Raw genomic sequence first — 13,258 nt, 5'->3', positions numbered from 1 at the left:
ACGGATCATATTCGCAACCCGAGCGTCCACTGTACAGGATTGCCTTCAGATGGCTCGGGGATCGGATAATTCCATAGCCCTTCAACATTTGTCCGATGAAAATCGGGACGTCCTAAGGAAAAGTGTGACATTCTGGGATCAAATCAGAAATGGGGATGGCTTCCCCAAATCAGAGACGTCCCTGGAAAATAGGGACACTTGGAGGGACTACAATTAGCTATGCATAAACCCATTTAAATCAATGGACAGAGGCTGTCTTACATTAAGAGTTTCAATGTCTGCAAGAAACTTCCTTCCATGCCTGGTCTGGTTCATCATCTCCACATGAGCCTTATGAAGCAAGTCTCATTTTTACAGATGTGATCGGAGGCTGCCAGACTATGATCTGCCTAAAACCACAAAATGGTTTCTTCATGGAACTTTAAGTGGAATCTAGGACCACCCCCCCCCCCAAGGCCCAAGTCTATCCATAGGATCACTATGGTGGTGGTCTGTCATAATGTCTGATTCTATATTTTTAGTGTACTAGTTGTATTTTGATTCTAACCTTGGGGAGCTGTCCCCCCTTTCCTTCTATTCTTAATCTGTGGTAGGAAGGTTACATCTGAAGTTGTGTATGAAAAGGCTACTTCTAAATGAAATGCAAATGTGGGCAAAAATGTCCCTCCAGCTTAAAAAAAATTTTTTAGATGTTCTTAATTGCTTTTTTCTTTTTTAAATCAATATATTGTTTTACTGCTTTTTTGTAGGCTGTCCTAGGCATTTTGGAGGAAGAAAAGGCAGGGTATACATTTAATGGGGAGAGAAAAGAGTGAGACATGCCAGGAAAGGTTTGGAGTGCATTTCATTTTGTGCACTGTACCCCATTCTGTTATGATGAAGGGATGGCTGGAAATATCCTAAATGAATAAAACAAGCCCGCTCCCTGATTGCTGCTTTCCCCATTCAAATTCTCCATTTACCCAAAGGTGCTTTCCCCTAAAGGCATGTGTGAACGAGCACAATTTCTTTCATGGGTTATCTACAAATGGTGCAACTATGTCTGAAATTTCAAGGTGGTACCTTTGGAGAGGGTCTGGCATTTGCATACATTGTGTGACCAGGGTGAGGTGCGGGGGGATGACACACAAAGCCAGTCCATTCACCCTCCATCGGTCCCTTGACTTGTGCTGGGAATCAGTCTGATATAGGCAATGGCAGTCAGAGATGACTTGTTATTCCTATGGTTTGAAAACCCCGTTTCCATTTCAGGGTCTGGAAACTCCTCCACTGGAGAATAATCTCAGAAACAGCCCAAGTATCAGTGGAGATACGGGAAATGTGAAGTTGTGAAAATTCCTGGGTGGGTTGGTAACTATGAAATGGTGCCTCTCTTCCTTAATCTGTTTGCAGAGCCGTATGCAAGACTTCTTTTCAGCAGGAATGCAGTTCTGGCACCTTTTGGGTGAGTACCATTGCAGGCCCCACAGAAGGGAGGAGAGGATGGTGAATTTTGACACCTTTTTCCCATAGGCACATATACCAACATTACCTCTATGGGAGACATGGATTAATATATCCATTTAAAGAGTATGCTGAGTGGGCCACAAGGTTCCTGTCATAACTGGATACAGTTTGGGAACTGGGGAGGGCAGATCCATTGGATCAGTGACAAGTATATTTTGATCTAATAGTTAAAGCTATGGTTTTCCCATTGGTGATGTATGGAAGTGTGAGCTGGACCATAAAGAAGGCTGATCACCAAAGAATTGATGCTTTTGAATTATGGTGCTGGAGGAGACTCTTGAGAGTCCCATGGACTGCAAGAAGATCAAACCTATCCATTCCTAAGGAAATCAGCCCTGAGTGCTCACTGGAAGGAGAGATCCTGAAGCTGAGGCTCCAATACTTTGGCCACTGCATGAGAAGAGAAGACTTCCTGGAAAAGACCCTGAAGTTGGGAAAGGAGAAGGGGATGACAGAGGACGAAATGGTTGGACAGTGTTCTCGAAGCTACGAACATGAGTTTGACCAAACTGTGGGAGGCAGTGGAAGACGGGAGTGCCTGGAGTACTCTGGTCCATGGGGTCACGAAGAGTCGGACACGACTAAACGACTAAACAACAATGACAAAAATTCATTGGTCATTTTTATATTAAAAAAGGAGGTAACATTGCTTCAGTTATGGATACGGCAGTTAAACAAGCTCCACTTCATTTAAAGTTTAATAAAACGTATATTTATTGCAAACAATAATATACAAAAAGGTAAGTTGTACAGAGAACCAAAAGGGATTTGCAAACAAAATGACCAAAACGGAAACAAAACGGAAACCCAACCTTACCTAAAACTGATTTTTTTTAAAAGGAAAGATTGTTTTTAAGTTACAGAAATACTTTAGAAATATCTGCTTTTTTAATATAGAAGTAGAAAAGATACCATATTATAAGAGTGCTTTAAGATTTTCTTCTACTGTATTCCCTACAAAACATTAACAAATATAACTTTTTTTTAAATAAAAAAGTTGGCTATCTTTTTTTAAAAAAAGCAATCCTTAACTGTTCAGCCACCGCTTCACCAAAGGTCAGTTTCCTTGCCCTAAATATCCTCCCAAATCACACAGTGTGAAGAGGTGGAAAATGAGCTGCACACTTTGGCAGCTACCAATCCAAAACCGCTGCTCCGCAACTTTCGTTCATTTCCATCGAGCTTTCAAGGGGCAAATATGAGCCCCATGGAAATGTGCAAGCCCCATGGAAAAGAAGAGGGCTTACAAAGCAGCAGGGATTGGTGGCTGCACCCATTGTCACTTTGCTTCTCTTGAACAGACCAAGGCCTGCCCTACAACACCCATAGAAGGTGGTGGAATCTCCAGGTAGTAGAGTGGATTGTACCACTTTGGTTTGCAAGTCGTGGGGTATCGTTTCTTTCGAATGCTTCCCCTAACCCCCTGTAAAAGAACTCCCTGCAATTATAAACAACAACAATGGAGGGTTTAAATATAAAAATCCCATGGGGGAAGCATGAAAAATGGCAGCCCCAACAGTAGCATCAAAGCTTAAGTGGTACAGTCCATTCTACTACCTTAACTCTGCTGGCCTGTGTACTCCCAGGCCCTATATGTAAATCTGGAAGAGCTGAGGCAGAAAATAAGGCAAATGACTCAGTGATACACTACATTTGCAATCTTTTGTGTCTACAATGAAAAACAACAACATATTTTTTTCCAGTTTATCCTCAAACAGGAGGGAAAAGAAGAAGAAAGGGAGAACAGAAGAGAAGCAGACATACTTGTACAAACCTAAGACACATTCCGAAGGAATAATAATAATAAAAAGTACCAAAAAAATGGGAATGAAAGGGATAAATAAAATAAAGGGGTTATTGATTTAGACCATAATTTAACGATTAGGCACCATATACCGACTCTGGAATTTCTGTTTACATTACAAGAACTTCTAATGCGGAAGGGGGAAATGGAGGAAAATCTCTTGATTAAAAAACTCTCTCCACCCCCACCACAAAATAAATATATATACTTTTTTAAAAAAAGAAAAGAAAGAAAAAAACACACACACACCAGTGCTGTCATCCATGACCTTTGTTAAAGTCGATATCCCTGCCCTGCCCTGCAAATTGGGTTCATAATGGATTTTGCAGGGGGGCTGTTTTCTATGGACTGGTCAGCATCTGTTTCACACATGGGGAGGGGACAGTGTCAGAAGCTGAAGAAGGCAAGTCATGGTAGGATTTGTGGCATAATAATCTGGTGCTGCTGGTTGCATTGAAAAAGAGAGAGAGAGAGCTTCAGACCTTAAAAAACTGAACTGTCTTCCTCTGAAGCCTCGTATTTCCCCTTGGCAGTGAGAGAAAGAATTACGCAAGCTCTCTTGGAAGATATTGCAGGGTTGCTGTTAAGGCTTTTCAATAGTGTTTCTTTAAGGCTTAAGGTGTAGATCTTCTTTTTCTTTCAAACCTCCCTCCTCCCCGCAAAAACCCCTTTTACTTCCCAGCTGGAAAAATAAAGTCTCTTTCCAAATCCACAACATCACATTGAGTAACTGATCACTGGTTTGCTTTTCCTTTATCCACATTTTTTCTTTTGCTGCCTACAAGCGAAAGACCATTAACTATACAAAAATACCTCTGGCTAAGGCATGCCATTTTGCTAAGTGTTGTTTAGCTGTCAAAATAAGGAGCATTAAAAAAGAAAAAAAAGGTTTCTCTAAAAACAAAAAGTACAATTAACATATAAAATCCCCTCAAATTGGTAACGAATCATACACAGTACATACTAAACGAAACGAAACAGAATACTTAGAATAGAGCATATTCCTCACAGAGGAATACTTTTGAGTTTTGTAATAATAATAAAAATTATTCGCTTTTCATTTTTAGTTATTGTTAAAAAATAATCAGCAAGTCCATACCTAGGCGAACTAAGCTGGCTGTTTTGGGAATGAAAATCGCCTCCAAAGCAAAGGTTCTAAGTCCACCATGGAATGTTTGTTTATGGAGCAGGATTCTCCAGCTGATTTCGGAAGGATGCTGTAGTACACAAAGCATTCTGGGATTTTCCTTTCTGTTACTTGTTCACGTTTAGCTTGCTTCTTCTTTCTTTTTTTTTTTTAAAAAAAGAAACTTTCACCAAAGTCTGAAGACGCTTTTTTCTGTCCGTCAAAAACCTTACGGCCTGGTGAGCTGTGTGTAGACAGGCTGCTCCCAGTGTTGCGGGCTGTGGGTCTGAGGAATGGAAGGCACCCCGGCAGTGTCTGCAATGGGCGTGTACATCGGCCTCTGGGCGGGGTTCATGTACGTGAAGGTAGAGTAGAGGCTGGAGCTCTGGCCGGCAGCGTGGCTGTAGTAGGAGTTGGAGCTCTGGTGGTCTGTGTAGTCGTACTGCGAGCGGGTGATGGTGGGGTAGGAGGAGCTGTAGTGCTGCAGGTTGAAGGAGCTGTAGCTGATCTGCTGGGGCGAGTGCTGCTGCTGCTCGCTGTAATGGCTGGGGCTCAGCTGCTCCGTCTTGATGTGTGTCCTCTGCTGGGCCTGCCCTGGCTCGCTGCTCAGCGTGGTCAAGGTGTGCTGGGGTTGCTGCGGGGCCTGCTGCGGCGCTTGGGACGGCTGCGGCTGAGACGGCGGCTGTGGCTGCTGAGGCTGCTTGGACATCCAGACATGCCCTGTGCTGGCTGGAGCGGCTGCCGTGCTGCTGATTCCGTAGCTGCCTGTATAGGTGACTTGGCCGGGCTGGCCATGGGTGGCCGGGACCCCGGGGTGGCCGTTGGGCGGGAGATACTGGTCAAACTCATTGACGTCAAAGGTCTCAATGTTGGAGATGACGTCGCTGCTGAGCTCACCAATGTCCACGTCTCGGAAGTCGATGTGGGGCGGTTGCCTTCCTCCTTCCTGCAGGGGGCGCCCTTCCCGTTTCAGGTCCTGCTTACCGGGCTGCACATCTGTTTTAGGGGTAGTGGGAGGGGTCGGTGGCCCTTGAGACTGTCCTGCAGGAAACACAAGAGAAACGGCATCTGTCAGAGTCAGCGTGCTACTTTCCCCTCCACCCCTTTGAAGTCAAAACTCCAGGCAAGCCACACCTGGGCCTATCTTCCTACTGATAAGGGGTCCAGACAGAGTGCCATAAAGCGCTGGAAATCTAACAGCAGCCATTTTTTTATATATAAGCAGGAGGTGTTGTATTACGATGATAATTCCATTAATGGTTAACTCTGTCTGGAGGTGAGTGAAAGGAGAGGGTGGTGGTAGGGTGAACAGTAATAAGGAATTGCCACTGAAGATAGCTGCATGGCTCCTTAGATCAGTTGTTTTGTACAGCCAAAGGGATTTGTACCTGTGAGACTGTGCTCTGCTGAAAAAGAGGACAGAGTGCTGTTTATAGAACTGGTTTGCAAAGGTGTGAACTGGATTGGGAAGCATTGCTGGCAGAAGCAATTGCCTTATGCAAAGAGAAAGCCCTTTTGAATGTGTGCAAATGATGCTGTGTGCTGTCGTCCGTGAGACGTACTTACTGACAGTGGTGGCCAATGACATGTCACCTAAAGAGGACACGCACATCTGCACGTTCTTCGCCCCTATCACACCTGTTATCCTGTTTCTGTTCTATAGACATGCTTCAGGATGCATAAGGGCAATAGATTGCTAAGTGCGCTCTTTTTCTGCATCCACCTAAATGGGAGCAGCCTAATTCATTAAAAGGGTAATAGACAGCTCAGTTGGTTAGAGCGTGGTGCTGGTAATGCCAAGGTTGCAGGTTCAATCCCCATATGGGACAATGGCATATTGCAGGGGGTTGGACTAGATGACCCCCAGGGTCCCTAACCACTCTACAATTCTATTATTTCTACGAGCAGAACCACAGCATACGGCACACTTACCAGAATGTTCTCCAGGGGAATGCACTTCGCTCATGCTGGATGAAGACTGGGGAGAATCTGCCTGCAGGGCCTTGAAGATGGCATTCGGGGAGATGTGAGTTTGCTCAGATCCTTCCTCTTGCTCAGCCTGCCCATTCTTGACCGACTTTCTCCTTCGCGGCTGGTACTTATAGTCTGGATGGTCTTTTTTATGCTGCACCCTCAGCCTTTCCGCCTCCTCCACAAATGGGCGCTTCTCACTCTCGTTCAATAACCTGGGCGAGACAGAAAGGGCCTTGTGGTTACTTACAATGGTGTCAACTGCAGAGATTTCCAGAATGTAGCACTTAGGTCATATTTCATTTTGCAAAAAAAAAAGAAAAAAGAAAATATCAGCCTGTCTGCAAGAGCACTGTCCCAGGCAGCTGTTGAAGGCTGCAAAGTTGTGCAAAATGGGCTTCTGGTCATACCAAGGTCATGATCCAGATATATGTGGACATAGGACATTATGCCAAAATGTCCTAGCGGCATAGCGAAGCTGGCAAGGAAGGCAGTTTTTAGACATCCTGCTATCTGAGCATTCTCTCTCTCTCTCTCTCTCTCTCTCTCTCTCTCTCTCTCTTTCTCTCTCTCCGCCCCCCCCTCTCCTTTTTTTAGGAGCAGACTAGAAACTTTCTCTGGGACCTCTGAGCGATGTCAGGAAAAGGACTTGGTTGTCCAGTACTGCTAAGTTTGCCTCTGCCTGTTCCTTTTCTACATCAGCTTAGGGTCCCTTTTGAGAACTCTGCCCCTCTTGCAAGAAATTAGCAGAGTGTTTTGGCTACTTTCAAAAAAGACATAACAAAAATCGAGCCACTACAGGGACTCTGCTCTGGCCCCTTACTTGGAATTTGGTTGGAGCCATCACTCAATTCCCATCCACCCCCACCAACTAACCCAGGACACACTCAAACAAATACAGATTAGGACGCCAACACTTTGGGTGCCTCCAGGCACCAGCACAAACTGCCCACCATTTCTTTTATAGCTAAACTCAACAACAACAACAACAACATAAACCTTTCATTTGCAGATACCATTGATTTCTCTCTCTCTCTTTTTCTTGTGGAAAGTCACAAGCTTATGTTTCAATCAGTTGACTCACTTTCTCTTAACTCCCTGCTCCCTCCCTCTCCCCCTCCCTCCTGTTGCAAGTCATCCTTCCAACTCAACCTCCTATTGGTCCACACTTGCCAACTTACACCAACAATCATCACATACCCAAACGTATGCCATTCATGTTTTGTCTTGAGAACAGGGCTTGAGTTGTCAGAGCTCAACCTTGTAACATGTTTTTTTTTTAATGGGCAGGTGTGTACAAAATAAATTATTCCTGGGCATGTGCAGAGTGCCTTTCAGAGTAACCGCAGCATATATATATATATATATATATATATATATATATATATATATATATATAAAAGCAGATGGGACAGCTCTCTCCTAGGCATGATCTCAAGGCCACTTTAAAAATAAGGGGTTTAGCACTGCCTCATCATTTAGTTGCTCTTATAATGCAATCCTATGCAGGTCTACTTTGCTGTGAGTTTACTAGGACTTCCTCCTGGGGAAGTATACATTTCAGCCTTATTTTCTGGTGTTGGCATCTCATTGAACAAACCAAACCAGAGCATGGCCTGGCCCTCCCTCTCTTCCCTAAGCTAAAACAGGACCTCAAATATGGTCACATACAGGGGTGCCAACTTGAATAAAATATTGGGGGGGGGTACCTGCCCTGCATAATTGATCACATGACACGGCATGCACACACTATTTGAATGGCAGTGCCCATTAACTTTTTTTGGGGGGTCCTGGCCCCCTCAAATATTTTAATGGAGGGAGGATGGAGGACCCCCTAGGAGTTAGCTCCTATGGACATATATGTCCACAAACCAAGGTACAAACGACATTTTGATCCAGAACTTCTCTTACAGAACCCGATCGGATTGCACTCGGAAGTAGCTCCCACCCAGTCCAAATGCCCGGGTTGCCACCTGCATGTGAAGTTCAAGGGACACATTCTCCAAGAGCTGCGCGTTAGTTGGGCTCTCTCCACGCTACCTCTGCGGAGGAGGAGGAGGAGGAGGAGCTCAGCATGGGATCTCCAAGCCCCAGATTCCCACCACCCACCCCTTTGGAAACGACTGTCCCTGTTAACATACATTCTCTCTCTCGTGCGCGCACCCAACCCACGCGTGCAATTTCTCCCTTCTGGCCCTGCTCCTGCAGAGCAGGGAGGCAAACTTGAATAAAATATTTGTGTGTGTGTATTTCCAGATAAGCCCCACCCCACATTATCAATCGCAAGACGTGGCACACAAACACTATTTCAATGGCAATGCCCATTAAATGGGGGGGGGCGCAACTTTGGGACCTCGGCCCCTAGGACTGGCTCCTATGCTGCACAGACAGACCCCGAGTGGCGGAAAGTAGACTTTGCCAAGGCGTGGTGATGCAAAACGAAGCACAGGAGCCAACTTCTAAGGGCTGAGGTTCCTTCGCACCCCCATAAAATATTTGAGGGGGCCGACTCCCCCCCCCCCAAAAAAAGTTGACGGGCATTGCCATTTAAATTATATGTGTACACCATGTCTTTTGATCTGTTATGTTATTTATTGAATATTTTATTCAAGTTGGCACCCCTGAAGCTAAACAATCAAACCATGGAGACCCTCCCCGTCCCTCTAACTATGGACTGAGATCCTCTGCACGCTTCCTCCGGAGCAAGCGTGCCAGCGCCCCTTTGGCAACCCGCTTCCTTCCCCCCGTTGCGCCCATCCCCAGCGCTTACCTCCAGAGTTTGCCCAGCGTCTTGCTCAGCTCGGCATTGTGCAGGTGCGGATACTGGTCGGCGAGCTTCCTGCGCGCGGCCTGCGCCCACACCATGAAGGCGTTCATGGGGCGCTTGACGTGGGGCTTGTTCTTGCTGGATCCGTTCACGCGCACGGGCATGGGCACGAGCGTCCAGTCGTAGCCCTTCAAGACCTGGCTGACGGCTTCTCGGATGCACACGGGGAACTTGTCCTCGTCGCTCTCTTTCTTCAGGTCCGGGTCGCTTTTGGGGAAGGTGTTCTCTTGGGGACGCGTGTTCTCGGTGTCCGATCCAGAGCCCGACGGGCAAGGGGAGCCGGCCGAATCGTCCGACATGGTGGGGCTGGGGGCGCCGGACAGGCATTTCTCCTGCTCCTCGGTCATCTTCAGGAAAGGGTCGAGGAGATTCATGCGAGAAAGCGACCCGGGGGAGGATATCGGTGGAAATGAAAAAAGCGAGCAAGAGGGGGGTGGGAAGAGGGGGTGGGTGGGGGGAGGAAGAGGAGGGTGGGGAGGGGTGAAAAAGCGAAAGTGGCAGGGTCTCTTAAAACTGCATGAAAAGAGGCGAGCCCAGCGGCAACGACAAGGAAAAGTTCGCAAGGGGCACCCAAAATGTCTCGCCTGGGTTGCAGAAACTGGAAAGAAGACCTCGGATCTCGGCTTTTGCAAAATCGCTGCTGCTGCTGCTGCTGCAGATATTTGCTCTCAAGCAACGGACATGTGGGCAGCTTTTTCGTGGATAGTCAATGAGGGGCTGTCGGAAGAATATATATTAAAATATATATTCCACCCCTTTCAAAAAAGAAGGAGAAAAAGTTCCTCGGAGTTTGGAAGGTAGAGAAGGAGAAAAAAGAATATATATATATATGTGTGTATATATATATATATAGGCTCCCAAAATCACCTAGTCGGCTTCAAGCTCAGCTCTACTAACTTTCTCTCTGGGTCTCTTTAATAAATACTCTCCTCTGCTATTTCACCTTAGAAACTTTCAGCCAATGGCAGGCCTGCCCCTGGAGGGCTGGCACACAGCTGATTGGCTGAAAAGTTTTCTCTCTCTCTCCCCCTCCTTCCTCGCCGCTCTCTGAAGGGAGGGGAGAAATGAGCGCAGATCTCAGAGAGGAAAATAGGGGGGGGGGGAGTGAGGGAGGAGGGAAAGAGAAAGTTTGTCGCGCGCTGCAGTTGAGCCTTTGTACTTCCCAACTCTTGCGCTATATATTCCTCCGAGTAAACTCTTCTCCTTTCTTTTTCTACTTCTTGATCTGGGCAGATTTCTGCTGAAGAAAAGGCATGAAATCTTCCCTAGCAGATACGTCATCGCTCGGGTAAAACTGCAGAACAAATGCTTGCTCGCTCGCTCTCTCACTCGGAAAGAGCTTAGAGCTCCTCTGTACGACTCTCTGTCTGTCTGTCTGTCTGTCTGTCTATCTGTCTCCCCCCCAGCTTTGAATCCAGTGATTCTTCTGACTCACCTCTCCTATGGGAGAGTTTGTTGTTTTTTGTTTGCTCATCCTAATGCTTTATCGATACTTAAAAGTTTCAGGAAGAGAAGGCGAGGGTGACTTCCTCAGCGCTGCACTGCAATTCACGGCGTGAGAATCTGACCCAGAGGTTTAGTTTTAAATACCCCTTCTACGCTATATACTTAGGCTAGGACGACTCCTTTTAAAAATGGTTATCTTTAATTTCCCTTACTCTGGTCTTATTCTGTGCAAAGTAGGGTTAGTGGTGTGTGTGTGTGTGTGTGTGTGTGTGTGTGAATGACAGCAGCACCCTCCTCCAAAATATCACGCTGAGAGTGATCTGCTGTGTAGGAACATAACATGACCAAATTTCTATTTCAAGCAGATAAGACTTTCCACCGTAAAAGTCAACAGGTACAAGCTACCATCCAACCCAAGGGCTTAACTAGGGTGTAAGCGCCACGGAAAGCAGCGAGACTTACTTTCAAGGAAACCTGCACATGGGCTACGCATCTTTTTAGAAAGGGTTGAACCTATGGGAATGATCATCAGCTACACATCCTGCCGGGAGGGATCTAATATATTTTAAATCCCTATAATTCAGGGTTTTCTTCCTCAAGCGTGATCCTTCATCGTAAAGACAATACTTGGATTTACTTGTTAGGCTCGCTGACATCCTCTCTTCCAAGGCCAGACGCAAAGCAGGCGCAAGGGGATGCATTATGCCTCGAAATTTATCCCCATCGCTCCCCGCCCCGCTGCTCAAACCACGGAGAAAGAAAAATAAGTTTTCTTCTTCGTCTCATATAGATATTCAGATGGATCTCGTTTCAGAGACGTCTCTGTGAAATGTTTTTGATTTGTTTTTTTGAATCAGATGCTATGCCTACTAACCTCAGGTCTTTTCTATATATACACAGGCACATACATATAAATACCTATTGGCTTTGCAATGTTTCCACAATATTTCCTTAAAAGTAGGTGACACAGCAGGAGGAAAAAGTTTTCCGACGGATATAAAGAATGCACATTACGGGGATGCGCTCTGGCACAGCCGAACAGCTTGGCTGCGGCAGAGAAACGGCTAAGGAGGGAAAGTGGGCGCAGTTTGCGATTGATTCGCCTTTTGATAATCCATCTATCGAGACGTCATGTGCGCATCGCACTGTCTCGCTTAGCAATTCGACAGCCCGTCAGTTGTGGGCGCTTCCCGCATTGCAAACTCTTTAAATCATTAGCTGTCATGTTGCCTACCCTAGGACAGACGCCATTCCATTGCCTTTTTGCTTTGCTTTCCGTGCACTTTTTCCACTCTCCTTTCAAACTTTTCTTGGAACTTTTACAGTGACTTACATATATAAACAAATCACCTTTGCTGCAGATCAAGTGTCCTTCTCCTTTCCATCCAGAGGGGGCACCATAGGCTCAGAAAAGTAACCCCGACGTTTTCAAGGCTGCTAGACGCTCCTTCACACACACACACACACACACACACACACACACACACACACACACACACACACACACACACAGAGCACCGCATCTCCTGAAGAACACGCGCGCACACTCGCAGAGATTAGTCTCTGGCGATTTGATATATCAGGGCTCGACTCCCCCTTGCCACCCTTACACCGTCCAATTGTAAATATGTAGCCAGCCTCTCCGGGTGAAACGGCTTCGGAGTCAAGGAAACTGATAAAGATATCAAAAGTTTCAGAGACAGTTCATTTTAAAACAAACAAACTGCTTGGGATAACGGTGGGGGGGGGGGGCGCAGATCGTCACCTTACGCGTCTCTTCTTTATCTCCGCACCCGCAAAATTTCCCCATGACAATCCCTTTCTTTGCCTATTGCATTTGTGCTCCCCTTAAAAAAATACAGATTGCTCTCGAAGACCCCTGACTATATCGACTTTTCCTGCCCCCTCCAACCTAGAAAAACTAAGTCATAAAGGGGAGGGGGATTTAAAGCTGCAACCCTGTGTACAACTTCCAGTTGCGCACGTATGTGTAATAAACCCCTATTGCTCCAAGAACAATAAACCCCATTACGCACAAGCCAACTTCTAAGCCAGCGTGTCTAGGATCTACTGCAGCGATTCAGACGTACACGACGTGTTCCACTATGGCTGAAACTTTTCTCGGTGTGTCTTACCTCCCAGTTTAAGTGGTACCAAGGGAAGGAAAAAGAGTGTCACCCTCTACCCTCCAGTTGCTGCCTCTTCTCCTTGTTGGATTCAAGCGATAACTTAATTTCCCCCCACATCCTAGTTTCCCCTCATGTGTTTCCACTCCCAGGATACATGGATAGGATCGGGCTGCAGATATGTGTTTTGAGGTCCGGGGTGAAAGGACTCTATGCATGGACCCCCTAGAGAGGACTTGAGCGAGGGGCAATTGCATTGCTGCCTCGAGGCAAGGTGGGCGCATGTGTTTGCACTTAGTTGCACACGGAGAAGAAGGATGAGCCCCCTAGGCAACCTAGGCAGGGCTTCTTTCAAGGGCGGGGTGGGGGAGGGTCGCACAGGGGGGTGCCCTAGATGGTCGAAAGGACTGTCGTGGGAAGGATCAGGCGGAGAGCTGCCCACTATCGCTTGC

General features: G+C 46.5%; 1 protein-coding gene across 1 annotated transcript; it reads right to left on the bottom strand.

Annotated features, from left to right (window-relative positions):
• Positions 1 to 2,195: 2,195 nt before the first annotated feature.
• SOX9 (SRY-box transcription factor 9) lies at positions 2,196 to 10,119 on the bottom strand. The gene is made up of 3 exons (XM_028713809.2): positions 9,178 to 10,119; positions 6,369 to 6,622; positions 2,196 to 5,477 (listed from the first exon to the last, which is right to left on the bottom strand). Exons 1-3 carry the CDS (start codon positions 9,606 to 9,608, stop codon positions 4,666 to 4,668), a joined length of 1,497 nt encoding a protein of 498 aa, XP_028569642.2. The 5' UTR covers positions 9,609 to 10,119; the 3' UTR covers positions 2,196 to 4,665.
• Between the last annotated feature and the right edge of the window lie 3,139 nt (positions 10,120 to 13,258).

This window comes from Podarcis muralis, chromosome 2 (genome assembly GCF_964188315.1).
Source record: "Podarcis muralis chromosome 2, rPodMur119.hap1.1, whole genome shotgun sequence".
NCBI lineage: Eukaryota > Metazoa > Chordata > Lepidosauria > Squamata > Lacertidae > Podarcis > Podarcis muralis.
This window is presented reverse-complemented; position numbering and strand designations above follow the sequence as displayed.

Excerpts from the sequence above, each read along its gene's own strand:
- SOX9 (XM_028713809.2), bottom strand. The coding sequence starts at position 9,608 with ATGAATCTCCTCGACCCTTTCCTGAAGATGACCGAGGAGCAGGAGAAA. Across the intron at positions 6,623-9,177 it reads ACGCTGGGCAAACTCTGGAG|GTTATTGAACGAGAGTGAGA; the intron begins GTAAGCGCTGGG and ends TGTCTCGCCCAG. Across the intron at positions 5,478-6,368 it reads TTCCCCTGGAGAACATTCTG|GACAGTCTCAAGGGCCACCG; the intron begins GTAAGTGTGCCG and ends TGTTTCCTGCAG.